At 38.8% G+C, this 19,686-nt stretch overlaps 1 protein-coding gene across 1 annotated transcript; it reads right to left on the bottom strand.

The window, feature by feature from the left end:
• Positions 1-5,823: 5,823 nt before the first annotated feature.
• LOC121994027 (V-type proton ATPase 16 kDa proteolipid subunit-like) lies at positions 5,824-6,384 on the bottom strand. The gene is made up of 2 exons (XM_042548217.1): positions 6,253-6,384; positions 5,824-6,157 (listed from the first exon to the last, which is right to left on the bottom strand). Exons 1-2 carry the CDS (start codon positions 6,326-6,328, stop codon positions 5,868-5,870), a joined length of 366 nt encoding a protein of 121 aa, XP_042404151.1. The 5' UTR covers positions 6,329-6,384; the 3' UTR covers positions 5,824-5,867.
• Positions 6,385-19,686: the final 13,302 nt, after the last annotated feature.

The raw sequence follows: 19,686 nt of genomic DNA, 5'->3' as shown, positions 1-19,686 counted from the left end.
ACATATCATAGCATGTGGTTGGTTCACTACCTAAAGCATATGTGATCAGGTAGATATCATGCAGTGCAGCATAAATAAACAAACAAACATGTAACTAATCATGTAGCGACCAACCGAAACAAACAGATAACACAATTATTGTTATATGTTAAACATATTATCATGCATATCAAAAGACATAAGTCAAAGTACCCGCCTCCAATAAAGTGGTCCAATCCGGTAATCGAGATACTCGTCGAGATACCGTCTCGCGTCAAAGTCCTGTGTCATAATATTTAGTTTAGTTAATTCTATCATGCATTTATTAACTAAACTAAATCCTAATCCATTGATCAATTAGGGTTAATGAAATTAACCCTAATCGTTCCACCTTCAGATTTATTTCTAAACTTAAGTTAACAACTTTTACTAACACTACTAGACATCATCTACAACAAATACCACAACCCTAAACCTTACCTCAAGTCAACCGCTACTGGAAGTCACAAAGTTGCTGTCCAACTAGGGTTGTTTACGGCCAGCAAAGATAAATTGCTGCTGGAACAAAACTGATCAAACAGAAGCTCAAGCAATGAAGATCACGGATCATACAACCCCAACTCCAATCAAAGCTAGGGTATAGAGCCTACACTCTGTGATGGATCGAACCTGTGGCCGGCGACAATGCTAGGGCACAGCGTCGGCGAAGCAAACTCAGCGGCGGTGCTAGATCCAGAGACGTCGGCGCTAAGTGGCTGGCACAGAGGTGGTGGCAACCGGCGCTAGGGAAGAACAGTCTCGGTCGATAGCAGCGGCTCGAGTTCTAGGGCAGAGGAATAAGGGGCGCAGCCCGCGCGAAGGAGAGGACAGGAATGGGGCTCGGTCGGTGGTGGCTCTGTGCAGAGCTCGGTGTGTAGAGGGTCGGCGTCGCGAGGGATGAGGAAAAGAAAAGGAGGGTTCGGCTCTGATGTGAGGAGTGCGAAAAGGGCGTCGGCTCCTAGGCTCGGCGAGGGCACGCTGTGGCCGGCGCTAGGGTTGTACGCTCGAGGAGTAACCGCCACCGGCGGTTAGGGCAAGGAGGAGAAAGGAAGGCGGCGTCGGGAGGGCTCGGGTGCGAGTAGGGAGAGAAACGAAGGATTTAAAGAAAATTAAGAAAAAATATAAAGAAAAAGAAAAGGAAAAATGAAAAAGAAAATAAAACATTTCCTTATTAAAACTGGGTAGCCTAAACAGGCTTTTCCGGGCCCCGTCTTGATCCCCGTTAACTCGTCCATACAAGCTCCAAAAAATTCCCGAAAAATTTTCAAAAATTCCGAAAAATTCCCTTATTAATATTCGCCTATTTTCGGTATTTTACAAAACAACTCCTAGTTGAGTTGAGTTGGGGTCGAGCTTATAACCTTAAACGAGCGCTTCTTGGGAGACATCCTAAGGGTTTCTTTGCTTTCTTTTTATTTTGGTTTTCCTTTTTATTGATTCTAACGCATATCTATTTTCATTTTTAGGTTTATTTCGCCCTCCACCAGCTGGTCATGTCCTTCCCATGGGCATGGAGGTATCGTTGAAGAAGAAATGAAGAAAGGTCATGGAAAAGAAAGCAAGGGCAGCAGCCCACATGGCGTGACCGTGTCTTATAGACATAGCCATGTCTACTGTCCAGTGGAGAGCACGGAGGGGCCGTGTCATTTTGGCATGGTCGTTCCCAAAACAGAACCATGGTAGCAGTTTCTCTCGCCTTGGTCGTGTCTCATAGACACGGTCGTGTCTCACTGGCCAAAGGGAACATACTTAGTCTGTGTCTTTCCACACGGCCATGGCTGGGAGAAGTAATTTTATGGTCATGTCATTAGACATGACCATATTTGAGGCAATGCTTCCTAAAAAAAAAATTGGCCAAAAGAAGAATGGCATGGTCATATTATTTTGACACGTTCGTGCCAAAAGGCATGGCTTTGGGAGTGAAATTGAGCCAGGGTATTAATACCCTGGCCATGGTCGTGTGACTCAAGTGCCCTCTTCTTCTTTCTCCTTCCTCTCAAATCTCTTCTCCTTCCTCCAAATTCCCTTCTTCTTTCTTCAACCTTCTTCAATCCAACATCCTATTATTTTGATCCTTCTCAAGTATCCTACAAGAGCTCACTCTTCTCTCTCTCTATCTCCTAGATCTAGATCTAGGACCTCTTCTCTTCCAAGATTCTTCTTATATTCTCCAAGATCTCACCTCCCTTCTTCAAGATCTCTCTTCTTTCTCTTCAAGATCCCAACAACCTCTTTCCTCCAATAAATCTTCTCATCCTTCTTAACTTTTGCCATGCCCCACATCATGAAGCGACTTTGTCTCGGTGGAGGATCTAGCAGAGGTAAAGACCTAAACAAAGGGAAAGGGAAGGCACCAAGTAAAGACAAAGGAAAGTGAGTGGCACACAATGAAGGTAACGAGAATGAATTCAGTATTAATTTTAGAAATGAAGAACAAAAGGCTAGATTTGACAATCTTATTTCTGGTAAATTAGTTTGCACTCGTTATTTAGATATAACAACTATGGATATTTTAGGAATTAGGGATGATATTGATTGGAAGATTAGCATCTTTGATTGGTATGACATGATGTACACAATTCATCCTACCTATCGCTGCCTTACCCTAGAATTTTTGAGTTTGTTAGAGACCACTTTACCTCGGATAAAGATCATGATAGGAAAATTATCTTTCGATTAACGAATCATGATTACCAATGGAACCTCTATGACTTTAATAATTATTTTGGCTTACCTAGACGATCTCACAAGTTTGATTATACTTTTAATAGCAATTCATTTTGGAATTCAATCACCGATTTAGAGGAACCCTATGATTCATCATGATCTAAAGCTTGACATATCCAAAGTCTCATCTTTCAATACGTCAACTGCGTAATGAGCAAGACAATCTTCAGTAGAGGTGAGAGTGACGGGGTGATAAGAAAAGTGGAGCTTTACTCATTTTGGGTCATGGTGAATAAAATTGACTTTGTTTCAGGGTTCTATTTTCTACAAACCCTTGCAAGATCCGAGAAGGCTACTATGAGTACAATAGTCTTTGGCGGGTTAATAACACATATTGCTTTAAACTTAGAATGCAAACTTTTTGGTTTAGACATTATTCATGGCAATTCTAAAATTGATATTGATACATGCGCCACTACAAGAAAAAAGCTAATAGACAACGCTTTTAAAGCGTTGTCTTTTTGCCTGAAAAAACGTTGTTAAAGGCACTGTTGTAAAAAGTCTGCTCAACGACAACGCTTTTAAAACGTTGTCGTTTGTACTAAAGACAACGCTTTTGCAACGCTTTAAAAGCGTTGTCGTTTTATGCAGAGGCAACATTTTGCAACGCTTTTAAAGCGTTGTTTTTGATAGAAAAGACAACGCTTTAAAAGCGTTGTCGTTTTAAAGAAAAAAATAAAAAAAAATATTTAAAAATTATTATTTTTATATTTACGAAACTATTATTTTTTTTTACCATGTCTAGATTCGAATTTACATATAATCAACTCAGTTAATGATTTCAAACTCATAAAAATAATAGAAATCTGACGTTGAAGTAATATTAATTACATGAAAAGCTAGTAAATATCAAAATTTACACTAATTCTGTTTCAAAGTATATAGTGATATTCACATATAAAACAAAAGAGCACAAAAAATCTGTTTTGAACAGCTACAATCTGTTTAGCCAACAATCTGTTTACTGAATACTTAATACTTAATATTGAAGTAGCCAACAATTTGTTTACTCAAAATAGTACAGTAATTACTGAATCCATACGCTTAGTGTACTGATCAATTACTGAATCCAGACGCTCCTTAGTGTACTGATCTCGACTGTCCTGTATTCACCTACAAAAGTAACAATAATATGTTTCAAGTTCATATATGAGCATTACTGATGGCTCTCAAAAGAAACAAAACAATCATCATGACTTTCTACCAAAAGAAACAAAATTTACACTAATCTTAATGAAGATTTTCAGATCCTTGATGTAAAATAGTTTTCAAATTGCATGCAGCTATCTGACTGCTTTATTAAACTGATCTCATGCAGCTTGTTCTTTGCTCTCCCAAGTTTTCAACTTTTTAGTTATACAATTTACAACGAAGATACAAATTTACTGGACTTTTCAATTTTCTTTTTCTCAGGTAATAAAATCAACTTTTTAAACACCAGCCACAAGTTGATCTTAACTGGAACAGTTTACGAAGTTATATTCCATAGTGAAAACAGGCTTTACAAGCATCAAACTCATAATTCCTAATTCATGTGGATTGATGTACTTGGTTATAAACAATATAAGATGACACTTAATTTGGAGCAAATTTGGAGAACTTGGCTCATCCAAACTCCAAAAGGTTGAAGATCTGACACAACAACAAATGATCTTAATCCAAATAGCTTGTGGCTTTAACAATAAACTACCCATGTAAATAATACTAACCTTAGATGCTTATCTTATTCTTACAAGATGTACCCATGAATCCAAGATACAACTCACACGTACTCCTAAGGTAACAACCGCTTCACATTGGCTTCATATTTTCATTAAATTCATTTGTTCAAACACGTAGATGATAAACTACAAATAGATATTAGAATTGCAAATGTAATACAAGGCCATTAGCTCAAACCATTTGACTTAAAAAACTACTGACAACTATTATAACAATGTGATAAATCTAACCATAACCTTACTCATGAATCTCAGATGCAACTCACACGTACTCCTAAGGTAACAACCGCTTCACATTGGCTTCATATTTTCATTAAATTCATTTGTTCAAACACGTAGATGATAAACTACAAATAGATATTAGAATTGCAAATGTAATACAAGGCCATTAGCTCAAACCATTTGACTTAAAAAACTACTGACAACTATTATAACAATGTGATAAATCTAACCATAACCTTACTCATGAATCCCAGATGCAACTCACACGTACTCCTAAGGTAACAACCGCTTCACATTTGCTTCATATTTTCATTAAACTCATTTGTTCAAACTCAATGTGATAAATCTAACCATAATGGAAGAACCAATATTCTCCAACCTTACTACTGCAGATGTCTAGTTGGTCAATACACGTTATCTACATAACTACCTATACATGCATTTTGATTCATCAAATTACATGTAGTTCAAAATAGCTCTTTTGACCTTTTATTATTTCTACATCTTTAAAAAATTAAATTTGCAAGATGGTTTTGTAAGCACAATGCAAAGCTGACACTTTTTTTTTATTAAAAAACAATTATAGAAAAAGTGCTTTGATTGTATATGTTTTGGTAAATTCCATAGAAATAAAGCACATATATGTCTATGCTATTTGTATCCATAAATAAGACTCAATATTTTATGTAGTGAAACTAAACGCAGTAAGTAATCAAAATATGGGCACAAACATTGTTTGTTACCCTTTCAAAGTGACTAAAACATAGAAAATTTTGTAGTAATCATTGAAATCGATAGATCTAAGGATTCATGTGGGATCTGCATATGAAACTACAAGCATCTCAGTAAATATTCCAATTTTTTTAGTCAATAACTAGCTCTCTCAATAACAACAACAACAAGCTAAGGCACGATCCCTCCAGGACTCCTATATAGATAGATAGTGCAAAGAATGGATGAAAGACACATACACAATAGGAATACGACTGTAAATAAATTTTACACACATGACCTAGAAAAATAAATTGCTCTTTTATGAAAGGACTATCAGAGGAAAAATGGACTAAATATGCGATAACAGAAGACAAGGTTAGAGAGAATTCGTAGTCAATAATTAGACAAAAAAAAAAAAGAGGAATAGAGAGCACTATCGAATCTAGAAAGGATCTCAAACAACAACTACCTGACTCCAGCATCTCCCACGATGCCAATGGCCATACCAGCTGAAAGTCCTGCAAGACCACAAGCCAAGCCAGAAGAGAGATGGGCATACCCATCAAAAAGGTAGTACGACTTGGCCTTGGGGTTGATCCCGGTGCTTATGATCACCGCAATGATGAGACCATAAATCCCCAGGACTCCGGCCATGACAACGGGAACTATCGACTTCATCATGAACTCCGGCCGCATCACACCCATGGACACCACCCCGACGCCGCTCTTCGTCGTGCCGTACGCCGCCCCCATGCCTGCAAAAGAATGAAAAACATTTCAAGAAACGAACCTTTTGATTCGAACGGAATAGGAGTCCGAGATAAAGGTCGCCGAAATTGGGGGAAATTACAGGAGAAGACGAGGGCTGCGGCCGCGCCAAGGAATCCGAAGAAAGGGGCAGTTTCGTCGCCGCTGAAGCTAGACATCGTGGCGGAGGAGTCTCGACGAAACCCTAGTTCCTGCGAAGGAGGAAGAAGAGGCAGGCGTGCAAAGGTCAGATCCGAAGAAAAAATGTGATCGAGATTTTATTCCGTTGCCACAAACAAAGATAATATCCCTAAAATCCAGCCAAAAAAACTCGAAAAAATGTTCCCTTTGATGAGGAACAGCGCAAAGGGGAGTGGAGAAAAGCGAAGACGCGAGGAATTGGACATAAAGTAAACTATACCGTTGCACAAGCCTATGCTGGATTCCTCGGTGTTGATGCTGTAGAGGATGCCCTCGTATCTGATCTCGCTCTTAGATGGAGAAGGCTGCGCGAGATGAGGAGTACTTGGGAGAAGGGTTCGGGACTTGAAAATGATCGGAAGATAGAAGTTGGGAGAAGGGTTTGGGTTTTTTACTCCTTACCTAGATCCAACGGTTTGTATTAATCAAGATTTAGATCCAACAGTTTGTATTAATCAAGAATTAGATGAGATTTTAAACATAGACAACACTTTTTAAAAAGCGTTGTCGTAGACACTAAAAATCAGTCTAATAGACAACGCTTTTTACAAAGCGTTGTCTTTGACCCGTAAAAATCACTAATAGACAACGGTTTTTAGAAAAGCGTTGTCTATTAATAAGAAAATAATGAAATAGACAACGCTTTTCACTAAAAGCGTTGTTAAAACAAAATAGACAACACTTTTTATAAAAAGCGTTGTCGTTTAAGTGTTGTAGAATCCCAATTTTCTTGTAGTGTTTAGCCATGAAAATGATTTGTTGGGATGAAAATGATTTTAGTTTTCTTAGGAGGAATGGATTTCCACTCCCCCAAAAATTAGTTCTTAGACATTAATTAAAATTGAAGGTGAAATTAACCATCTTATAAAAACCTATAAGGTTCCCTGATTGACAATCTAAAAAAGGGTGAGATTGACTTAGGTAAAAAAAAAACTTAGTTAAACTTAATCAATTTAATCACTTAATTAATTAATCAATAAATCCAATTCAAACTTAATCAATTAAACTCAATTAATTAAACTTAATCAATCCAATACAAACTTAATCAATTAACTTAATCACTTAATTAATTCAAACTTAATTAATTAATCAATAAACCTAATTCAAAATTAATTAAATCAATAAATCCAACTAGAACAATCAATTAATCAAAATTAAAATTAATTAAAATCAATCTTAAATCAAAATTAAGTAAAACTCAATCAATCATCCATAGGTATAACATGATTCACAACCTAAACTTGGTGAGATGGAGAATAAGGGGATGAACTCAATCAATTTATCTTACAATCCTTTTAAATTGGATCCAAATTAAATACTTTATGTATATGAACATAATGATTTGGATCAACGGATGTTGGATAGTGGATGCTCCAGACACATGACTGGAGACCAATTGAAATTCATCAAGCTAAAACTCTAAAACTTAGGGTCAGTTGCATTCGGCAACAACGGTACACTTAAGGTAATCGGAACAGGTAATATTGAACTGAGTTTCAATTTTTTTATTCGAAAAGTTCTATTGGTTGATAAATTAAATTTTAACTTACTTAGCATAAGTCAACTGTGTGACTCTCGGTACTTAGTAACATTTTTAGACTCTAAATGTTTAATTAAAAATATCAAAAATCCTGAAATAACACTTAAGAGAACTAGGAAAAAGAATATCTACACAATGAACCTACCAATCTCCTCACTCAAGTGTCTATTGACACAACAAGAGGAGACTAAATTATGGCATAGAAGATTGGGTCACACTCACACTAGACTCATTTAATAAATGAGTCAAAATGACTTAGTTAGAGGTCTACCCAAATTAAAAAATTTAGAAAATACAATATGTAATGTTTGTCAACAAGGAAAACAAACTAAGTCAACCCACAAGTTAACCAACCTAAAGCAGACTAACTCAATACTTGAGCTCCTACACTTAGACCTATTTGATTCACATAGAGCCAAGTCACTAAGCAAAAACCAATACAGCTTAGTCATAATTGATGATTACTCAAGATTTATTTGGGTAAAATTTTTAAAAACCAAAGATAAAACCCTTGAGATCTTTAAGACTTTTTGTAAATTAATAGAAAAATTAAAAAGACACCAAAATCAAAAGAATTAGAAGTGATCATGGAGGGGAATTTGACAATCATAGGTTTAGCGAATTTTGTCAAACAAATGGATACAATCATGAATTTTTATCTCCTAGAACCCCCAACAAAATGGTCTAGTAGAACGAAAAAAATAGAACACTACAAGAGGCTGCTAGAACTATTTAAACAAATATAACCTAAGTAATCAATTCTGGGCCAAAGCAATAAATACGACATGTTACATTCAAAATAGAATATTAATCAATAATAAAACTCCGTATGAATATATTATAATAAATTTCCTAACTTAAATTATTTAAAGGTGTTTGGATATAAAGTCCACATACTAAACACTAAGGACTATTTAGAAAAATTTACATGAAAATCAACAACAAAAATCTTTTTAGGGTACTCCACAACCAATAGGGCTTATAGAGTCTATAATAAAAATACCCTAAAAGTTGAAGAAACAACCAATGTGATTTTTGATGAAGAAAATAATTTACCTAATTCAATAAATGAAAATATTAATCAAAATACAAGAAATATAGATAATGATGAAGATATTCAAATTAAACCTAAACCTAGAGAATCACAAGAATCAATTGTTGACTCTAACATAAGGCATTCTAGAATAAGTTCTAATCACTCGTTTAATCAAATTTTGGGTGATCCAACCCTAGGAATTCAAATTCGATCATCATATAGAAACCTAAATCAAATTGCTCTAATTTCCAAAATTGAACTCAAAGACTATAGAAGAATCCCTACCTGACCTAGACTGGATAATTGCAATGCAGAGGAACTAGCTCAATTTGAAAAAACCAAATCTAGAAACTTATACCAAAACCCATAAACAAATCCATAATTGACACTAAGTGGGTATTTAGAATTAACTAGATGATAATGTTGGTTAGTCCTAGGAAAACGTACCGGTTCCACTGTACAAAAATTTTTGTACAAGTGTCGAACCTTTCCTTAAATAATCTATTGTGTTATTTAGAAGTTAAATTAGGAATCGCAGACGGAACTTAACATCATTGATTCCAAATTTAACTTATCTGTTCTTAATTGTTTAGATTTGAATCGCAAGCGGAACTTAACACTATTGATTCAAATCTACCTAAGTTATTAATTTCATAAATATTAATTTCCAAAATTGGCTTCCAGGACTGCATGGCGAGGCACATGGCTTTCTTGGATATGGGAGCAACCACCACCGCCTAGGCAAAGCCTTTTAAGGAAAGCTAATATTTATTTCCTTAAATAACTCTAGGTTAACCAAAAAGAACAATCGAATCACAAATTCAAAAAAGAAGAAAACACAAACTCAAAAAAATTATTCGAAAAACTAGATCTAATTGCCTCTTGTATTTAGAATTCATACAAAGAAAAATAACTAGTATGATGCGGAAGAAAAAATACTAGTTATACCTTTTCTTTGTAAGCTAATGACCTCAAGATCTTCTGCCGTATTTCTCGCCTCGCCTTGGACGTCGTGTGGGCGAAGATCCTCCAAGATGAACACCACCCAAAAGCTTCCTCCTTCTTCTTCTAAAATCCGGCCACCACCACCACCAAGGAGAAGAGAGCAAAGGGAAAGGAAGAAGGGAGAGGGCTGGCCACCAAGAGATCCTCCAAGCAAAAGAATAAGAGTTGTGTCTCATGAAGCCCCCTCACCTCTTCTTTTATATTACTTGCCCAAGGCAAATAAGGAAAAACCTTTTACAAAAAATAAAATCATCCAAGAGTTTTTCCTTTTTCCTTTTTATTTTTCCTTTTCTTTCCTCTTGATTGAATCAATAATCAATCAATGGTTGAGATCAATCCTATTTGGTTTAGGATTAAGCTTGGTCGGCCCCTTGCTTGGGCACCAAGCAAGGTGGCCGGCCACCATTTTTTAGGAAAGGAATAATAATTTTTTTTCTAAAATTTTACAAGAGAAAAAACTCTTATAAAATTTTACAAACTCTCTTTCCTAGAGTTAAAAAAGGAAAGTTTTAAAAAATTAAAACCATGTTTTAAAATTTAAAACTTCTCTAATAGAATTTCCTTTTTTAACATGATGATAGAAAATTTTAATTTTAAAACTTATCTCCCTTTTTTTCCTTAAACCATGAGAATGGTTAAAAAAGAAAAGTTTTAAAACTTTTAAAACTCTCTATTAAAACATGTGGCCAAATTCAAATAAGAAAAGTTTTTAAAATTAAAATCTCTCTTTTAAAACTTATAGTTTTCTACAAAGAGAAGATTTTAAAATTCAAAAACAACCCTCCTTATTTGAATATTGTGGCCGGCCCTTTCATGCTTGGTCACCAAGAAAAGGGCCGACCCCTTTAAAGAGGATGTGGTCGGCCCTTGCTTGGTCACCAAGCATTGGACCGACCCACTTCTTGGACACCAAGAAGAGCCTTACATTTGGATGGATTTGAGGCTATAATGAGGTTACGACAGGGACCTAGAGGAGAAATTGGTTTTGGCCTTCCGATGAGCTTGAGTATCCCGTGTTCGCCCCGAATACACAACTCAAGTTCATCGATAATAACTCATTCCACTAGAGAGTTATTACCGTACTACCACACCAATCCCAAATTACATTATGAGCTCCTTCTTATCATGAGTGTGTTAGTCTCCCTGTGTTTAAGATTACGAATGTCCACTAATTAAGTAAGTTACTGACAACTCACTTAATTAATATCTAGCTCCAAGAGTAGTAGCACTCAACTTTATTGTCATGTCGGACTAGGTCCACCTGCAGGGTTTAACATGGCAATCCTTATGAGCTCCTCTTGGGGGCATTCTCAACCTAGATAACTAGGACACAGATTCCTTCTATAATCAACAATAGACACTATAAGTAATATAATTTCCCAACTTATCGGGCATATTGATTTATCGAGCTAAACCTCACCTTTGATAAGTCAAAGAAATAAATATTAAATATATGTGCTTGTTATTATATTAGGATTAAGAGCACACACTTCCATAATAACTAAGGTCTAGTTCCTTTACTAAGTCAGTACAAAAAGAACATACCTAAATGATCCTACTCAATACACTTAAAGTGTATCAGTGTAATTTATTAGTCAAGATAAACTAATACTTAATTACACTACGACTACACTGATAGTTTGTTCCTTTCTATCTTAGTCACGAGCAACTGTTTATAATTTATAAAGAACCGACAACATGATCTTCTGAGTCTGACACTACACTCCATGTTGTCTACTATATAAATTAATTGAACAATTGCATTTAATAAGTAAATGCAGATGTTAACGAATGTGATTCTTTTATTTCAACAAATAAATGTTTACAAAAGCTAGGCTTTTAGTATACACTCTAACAATCTCCTACTTATACTAAAAGACTAAGCTGCCATATCTGTTGCCTTACATCTGATTCCCATCCCCTCCACATGCCGATCAAAAGCTTTCGCCGGAAGGGCCTTTGTGAAAGGATCTGCTAGGTTATCTTCTGATGCAATCTTGGCGACGACAACTTCTTCTCGCTTGACGATGTCTCGTATCAGGTGGTACTTGCGCTCTATATGTTTACTTGCCTTATGAACTCGTGGTTCCTTCGAGTTTGCAACTACACCGCTATTATCACAATAAATTGTGATGATCTTGGGCAAACCAGGAATCACATCTAAGTCCATTAGAAAGTTCCTGAGCCATACAGCTTCTTTGGCTACCTCAGAGGCTGCCACATACTCAGCTTCCATGGTTTAGTCCGAGACGCATTTCTGCTTAACACTCCTCCATGCAATGGCCCCACCTCCTAGAGTAAACACATAGCCTGATGTTGACTTACTATTGTCCCTATCTGATTGGAAATCTGAATCCGTGTAACCCACAGGGAGCAAATCGTCTGCTTGGTAGACTAGCATATAATCTCTAGTCCTTCTCAGTTACTTTAAAATATACTTCACAGCAGTCCAATGTCCTTGTACAGGGTTACTCTGATATCTGCTAACCATGCCCACGGTAAAACAAATATCAGATCTCGTACACAGCATTGCATACATACGGCTTCCTACAGCCGAAGCATAAGGAACTGCCTTCATATCCTCAATCTCCTTTAATGTCTTCGGAGACATCTCTTTAGATAAAAATACTCCATGCCTAAAAGGTAAGAAACCTTTCTTGGAGTTTTGCATGCTAAAACGAGCATGGATTGTATCTATATATAAATCTTGGGATAGACACAACATTCTTTTCTTGCGATCCCTTATAACTTTGATCCCAAGAATGTGTGCACATTCTCCTAAGTCCTTCATATCAAATTGTTTGGACAACCATACCCTTACGTCTGATAATACCTTGACATTGTTGCCAATTAACAAAATATCATCTACGTATAGTACAAGAAATACCACCACGTTTCCGTTACACTTCTTATATACACAAGACTAATCCGGACACTGAATAAATCCATATGACTGGATTACTTCATTAAACCGGATGTTCCAAGATCTTGAAGCTTGCTTCAGTCCATAAATGGACCGATTGAGCTTACACACTAGATGCTCTTTGCTCTTTTCAATGAACCCTTCTGGTTGCTTCATATGGATATTTTCTTCAAGACTTTCGTTAAGGAAAGTTGTCTTGACATACATTTGTCAAATTTCATAATCCATATGAGCAGCAATGGATAAGAGTATCCGGATATATTTAAGCATGGCTACCGGCGAAAAAGTCTCCTCATAATCGATTCTCTCTTTCTGAGTATATCCTTTCGCAACAAGCCTTGCTTTTAAGGTTTCTACCTTCCCTTCTATCCCTCTTTTTCTTTTGTAGATCCACTTGCATCCAATGGCTTTTACACCATTAGGTGGTTCTACAAGCTCCTAGACCTTATTAGAATACATAGATTCTATTTCGAAATTCATTACTTTTTACCAAGATACTACATCTATATCTTGGAGTACTTCATCATATGTCCGGGGATCAGGTTCATGTTTACCCGGGATCAAGTCCGAAGACTCTCCCAAAAACATGAATCTATCAGGCTACCTAACAACCCTCCCACTATGACGAGGCATCGTCTGTAGTTGTGTATCATGTGTGACATGTGTTGTAGTCTCTTGTGGTACTTCATCTTGTGTAACGACCCGCCTTCTACTGGCTAGGTTGTAAGGCCGGACCGTCACATTATGCTGTGCTAAATATTCCATGACCATCATTAAATCTAAGTGCGGAAGCTGTACTAATCAAAATTTTGCTAAATTATTATCATTTCTTTATTCTATATGTGCTAGAGGGTGTAATCTAAGCTATTCATAATATCTTTTACATCGCTCTTGGTCAAGGAGCTGGACTAAAGGTTTCCCGGCTGATTTCAGCCCTCCCAATCGATCCACAGATCGATTGGAATGGTCGAATCGATCCAGTGATCGATTCAGCAGGCTACTGTATGTGGGACTCAGGTTGGATCGATCCAATGATCGATCCAGCATGCTACTGTGCTCGGGGCAATATTCTGGATCGATCGGTTGATCGATCCAGACTGGCTAATCGATCCAGTGATCGATCCCAGAGCCTTCTGTACGCGAAAGAATTTGCTGGATCGATCGGCTGATCGATCCAGAGGCCTACTGTTCACAAAACAAGTTGCCCAGTCGATCAACCGATCGATTGGGAAGCCCCCAATCGATCAGCTGATCGATTGGGGTTTCTAATTTCGTGCCTAAGGTCTGATTTCAGCACTGTCTCGTGCCAAATCACACATACAAGTTCTAAAGTGACTGGGAAATATTCTAACATCACATAACTAATGTTCCAAGCATGGTAGAGTGCATAATTTACTAGTTCATGGCATTTAACATACTAAAGTGCGGAATAATGAAAAGCTAACAATTCTAATGTTCGAAACAAAACTCGCTGCAATTCCCTAAGATATTTGTTCCAAGTTCCATCCACACACATTTTCATAATTGCATTGACCTCCAGCCTCCACTAGTCCATCTTCCCTTTACCTTTATCTGCAGTATAAGGAAAATAGTATCTGTAAGCTTGAGAGCTTAGTAAGAAACCATCTACCTCACTAAAACATGCATACGATGCAAATTATGTTTTTAAAACATGCTATTTGAAATACATTCTGAATATGCTAAGCATGACATGGCATACAACACATAGAAAGCAAAACTAATCATGGCAATAAAGCTAATCATAATTATCACATTGTATCAATAGGAGAACTAAACTGATACAAAAACTGAGCTAAACTATTACTGATCTGATGCTAAAGTTGTACTGAATTCACATAACTATTTTGTGAGGTTTTGAAAACTATATTCATAATAGATTAAAATAATAATCATGCTGTTGTTTGGGCCCGGCAACTGTACTTACTGTGCGCACATCCCTAACTAGACCCGGGTTTGCAAGTCCCGAATTTAGTAGGGTTACTAGGTTATCTGAACCTAGGGACGACTATGGGAGCCCAACCCAATGGATATCTAATCCTGTACAGTGCCACTGAAAAGTAAAATACTGAACATAGCTAATATTTCTTGTCTTGCTTTTACTAGGTTATCTAAACCTAGAACTAGGTTGTCTGAACCTAGAGGCGACTGTGGGAGCCCACCCATTGGACGTCTAGTCCATAAAAACTGTAGCAAGACTATATAAGCTGTAAAAATGCTTCTATTACATTTGTCTAAGCTAATAAAATGCCTAAGTTGCATTTTAACTGTGCTAACAATTTATTCGAACACCTGGTATGCGCTAGTTCGCATCCTTTGTGCCGGAAGTCTACATACTACCAAACTGAAGCTTAAAATTCATACGGAAGCTACTTATAGTGCAGGTGAGGGGTTTCTTACCTCTTGCGCTAGTTTTCTTACGAATCTAGTCGCTAGTTTTCCGGTGGAGACGATCTTCTCGACGATTCTCTTGCGTCTACGCGTTCCTCTCGCGAAAAGAAGCATCCTCATGTCGGAGTCGTCGCCGGAAGGTGTCCTTGAAGCCCTAGGAAAGGAACCTTAGGTTTGTTCTTGTGGTTGGCACCGAGAGAAGGAGAGGGAAAGGGGGCGGCGTGGCTAGGGTGAGGAGAAGGAAAAGTCACGTTAAAATAACTCTTCACTTATTAATTCCCTATTTATATTAAGTGGGTAATTTCACCCAACTTTAATATAAATTTAATTGATTCCCATTTCTTTGAGCACGGCCCTGCTGGGTTCACTTGGTTACTAAAGCTATCTATAGGTCGTAGCACCCAATAGGTCTCGGGTTCAATTCCCGCGTAGGCTATTTTACGGTTCTATTTGTTTTTGCTACTTCTACTATTCTAAAAATTCTATAAAAATATCCTAAAATTCCAGAAAAATACTAGGATTTTTCTAATAATTATTTTGAGAATTTTCGGGCGTTACAATCCCCCATACCTTATAAAAAGTTCGTCCTCAAACTTAGAATAACTCTGGGTACTTCTGTCTCATACTGGCTTCTGTCTCCCAAGTTACCTCTTCTGCTGTGTGACTTTGCCAGATGACTTTTACTAATGGTACCTCCTTGTTCCGTAATTTCTTAACTGCTCGGTCTATTATCTGAATAGGCCGACTATCATAGCTGAGGTCTTCGCGGACTGGTACCGACTGGGGCTCAATCACCTGGGTGGCATATGGGATATGCTTCTTCAGCATAGAGATATGAAATACATTATGGATGGCTGACATCTCCTGTGGTAGCTCTAGCTCATATGCTACCTTGCCAACTCTTCTAGTGATAAGGTATGGTCCCACATATCTGGGACTTAGTTTGCCCTTCTTCCCAAAATGCATTACTCCCTTCATGGGATCTACTCTGAGGAACACTGAATCCCCAACTAAAAACTCTAAAGGTATGCGCCATGTATCAGCATAGCTTTTCTCCGGCCTCGAGTGTCTCTATCCTCTGGCGGATCTGTTCAGATAGCTGTGGTATCTCGCCACTAGATCCGTCTCGAAGTTCTAGTTCTTTCTGCTCACCACTCTCAGATTGGAGATCTACACCTCCGCCCATAGAGAGCCTCGTAAGGTGCCATGCCGATAGTGGCCTGATAGCTGTTGTTGTATGCAAATTCTGCTAAGCTCAGATATTTGCACCAACTTCCTTTGAAATCTAGGCACATGCTCGGAGCGTATCTTCGAGTACCTGATTTACTCGCTCCGTTTGACCATCTGTCTGAGGATGGAAGGCTGTGCTGAACTTTAACTTAGTGCCCAATGCTGACTGTACACACTCCCAGAAGTGTGATGTGAACCTACTGTCTCTGTCTGAAATAATGGTTCGTGGGACTCCATGTAATCTAATGATCTCCTTGAGATACAACTGAGCTAGCTGCTTCATGGAGTAGGATATCCTGATAGCTAAGAAGTAGGTTGATTTAGTCAATCTGTCGACTATTACCCAGATGGTATCAAAACCACTCGTGGTTCTGGGTAATCCCACTATGAAATCCATAGAAATGTCTTCCCACTTCCATTCTGGGATCTGGATAGGCTGCAAAACTCCTCCTGGTCTCTGATATTCTGCCTTAACCCTCTGGCAAGTCAGACAGGTGCTAACATATCTAGCGATGTCTCTTTTCATCCCAGGTCACCAAAAACGTTTCTTTAAGTCTTGGTACATCTTGGTGGAACCTGGATGCATCGCATAAGGAGTCCTGTGAGCCTCGTCCAAAATCTTCCTCTTTAGTTCCTCCTGATCTGGAACACAGAGTCTGTCACTGAAGTATAGTACCCCCACTATCGGACACTCTGAATTCTCTACTTTCTGATTCTGCTAACCCCTGCTTGATTTTCTGAATTTCAGGGTCCTGCTCCTGAGCTGTCTGAAGGTCATCAAGCAGGGTAGATGCTAATGTCATAGTAGAGAGTTATCCCACTATAAGTTCGAGACCAAAATCTGCGATCTCTTTCTGTAGGGGCAGTGACATGGCTGCTAGGGATAGTAAGGTAGCATCGGACTTCCTGCTAAGTGCATCCGCCACCTTATTAGCTTTTCCTGGGTGGTAGAGGATGTCTATGTCATAGTCTTTGACCAGCTCTAGCCATCTGCGCTGTCGCATATTCAGATCCTTCTGAGTGAAGAAGTATTTCAGACTCTGATGATCTGTATACACTCTGCACTGAGCTCCATACAAGTAATGTCTCCAAATTTTGAGAGCGAACACCACTGCTGCAAGCTCAAGGTCATGAGTAGGGTAATTCCTCTCATAGTCCTTGAGTTGTCTGGAGGCATAGGCGATCACCTTGCCATTTTGCATCAGTACTGCTCCTAGTCCCAATTTAGAGGCGTCACTATAAATATCAAAGTTGTTCATGTTTTACTGTAGAGTCAAAATAGAGCACCGGTCAATCTCCTCTTTAGCTCATTGTGTCACGATCCTCCGCCCACCGAAATTTTCCATTCTTTCCGGTAAGAGCATTTGGGAGGCTATCCTGAAAGTCCTCTACAAACTTTCTCGTAATAACCGCTAATCCCAAAAGCTTCGATCTCACCGGCCTTCCCGGTCTTTTCGCTACTCACGCTTCTATCTTTCGGGTCTACCATGATACCATCCTTTGAGATGATGTGACCCAGGAAGGCTACTGATCGAGCCAAAATTCACATTTCGTGAACTTGGCATATAGTGGTTCTCTTGGAGGGTCTGCAATACTATTCTCGTGTGCTCTACGTGTTCTTCCCGAGTTCTGAATAGATAAGAATGTCATCGATAAACACAATAACAAATCTATCTATGTAGTCCCTGAATACTGCTCATGAGGTCCATGAAAGTAGTTGGAGCATTTGTCATGCCAAAGGCATGAATAATGTCCGTATCTAGTCCTGAATGATGTCTTGGGTATATCCTCTTTAACTTTCACCATGATAACCTGTCTGCGAGGTCTATCTAGAGAACATTTTGCTCCCAGCGATCGTACAGTCATTCTATCGGAAGAGGATACTGCTGATGGTGACTTGGTTCAGTTCTCTGTAGTCTATGCACAGGCACATGCTCCCGTCCTTCTTCTTCACAAACAATACAGGCGCTCCCCATGGTGAGTGACTAGGGCGTATGAAGCCTTTGTCAAGCAGCTCCTGTAGTTGCTCATGAAGTTCCTTCAGTTATGCTGCAGCCATGCGGTAGGGTGCTTTGGAGATAGGATTTGTACCGGGAATGAGTTCTATCTCGAATTCAATCTCCCTGTCTAGTGCTAAGCCTGGTAATTCTTCCAGGAAGACTGTGGGGTAGTCACATACGACTCGGACCTCTGCTAGCTGTTGGTCCTTGTCCTGACTGGTACTGACTACGTGTGCTAAAAATCCCGTACATCCTGAATCCATTAATCTCTGTGCTTTCACAGCTGAGAGAAACTTCTTGGCCTTTCTCTTGGGCTCTCCGCTGTACTCAAACTGCACTCCTGCTCGGGTTGGAATATAACTTTCTGTTTACGGCACTCTATGGAAGCACCGTACTTGATCAGGAAGTCCATTCCCATGATGACATCGTAGTCAGCCATATCTAGCACTATCAGATCGCCAAACAGCTCTCTGTCTGCTATAATGACTGGCACTGCTCTAAGCCAGTGCATAGATGCCATAATTTCTCCTGAAGGTAGCGTCGTCAAAAACTGACCATTGAATACCTCTGGGGGTACTGCTAACTTTTCGGCGAATACCCTGGATATATAAGAATGGGTTGCCCCAGTATCGAATAAGACAGTTGCACTTTGCTGTAAAATACTAATCTGACCTGTAACAACTGTCGAGGCATTTGCTACGTCCTCTCTGGTGAGTGAGTAGATCCTCGCATTCGTTGTAGCTGGAGGGGCTTCTAATCTGCCCTGGCTGATGTGGGGACCTTCTAGAGCGGCCTGCATTTGATGTAACTGAGCTGGCTGGCCTCCGTACTGAATCGGCTATGGTTGAGGAAGACTAGTCTTGTTTGGGCACTGCTTAGCCATATGTCCTTCCTGTCCACACTCAAACCATCCTCGTGTGCCCTTGCGACAAACTCCTGGGTGAAATTTCCCACAAGTAGCACATTTGGGATGGCTAGGCTGTTTGCTGACTGGTCCTCCCTTTGGGTAACTCCCTGGTTTGCACTTGTTGCCGGAGTTCCCTTTCCAGTTGGAGCTGTGGCCCTGTTGTTTCTGAGTACTTGAGCCTCCTTGCCCTTTGGACTCTGAGAGGACTTGCTCACTGCTTGATCTTGCTCGTAGTGCTCGGTGGTCGAGCCTGACTAGTTCTTCATGGTTTGTGGCCTATGAATAC

Source organism: Zingiber officinale, chromosome 6A (genome assembly GCF_018446385.1).
Source record: "Zingiber officinale cultivar Zhangliang chromosome 6A, Zo_v1.1, whole genome shotgun sequence".
NCBI lineage: Eukaryota > Viridiplantae > Streptophyta > Magnoliopsida > Zingiberales > Zingiberaceae > Zingiber > Zingiber officinale.
This window is presented reverse-complemented; position numbering and strand designations above follow the sequence as displayed.

What these genes read in the sequence shown, in the direction of transcription:
- LOC121994027 (XM_042548217.1), bottom strand. Translation starts at nt 6,328, where the DNA reads ATGTCTAGCTTCAGCGGCGACGAAACTGCCCCTTTCTTCGGATTCCTT. An exon ending in CGCAGCCCTCGTCTTCTCCT is followed by an intron (nt 6,158 to 6,252) that starts GTAATTTCCCCC and finishes ATTCTTTTGCAG; the next exon opens with GCATGGGGGCGGCGTACGGC.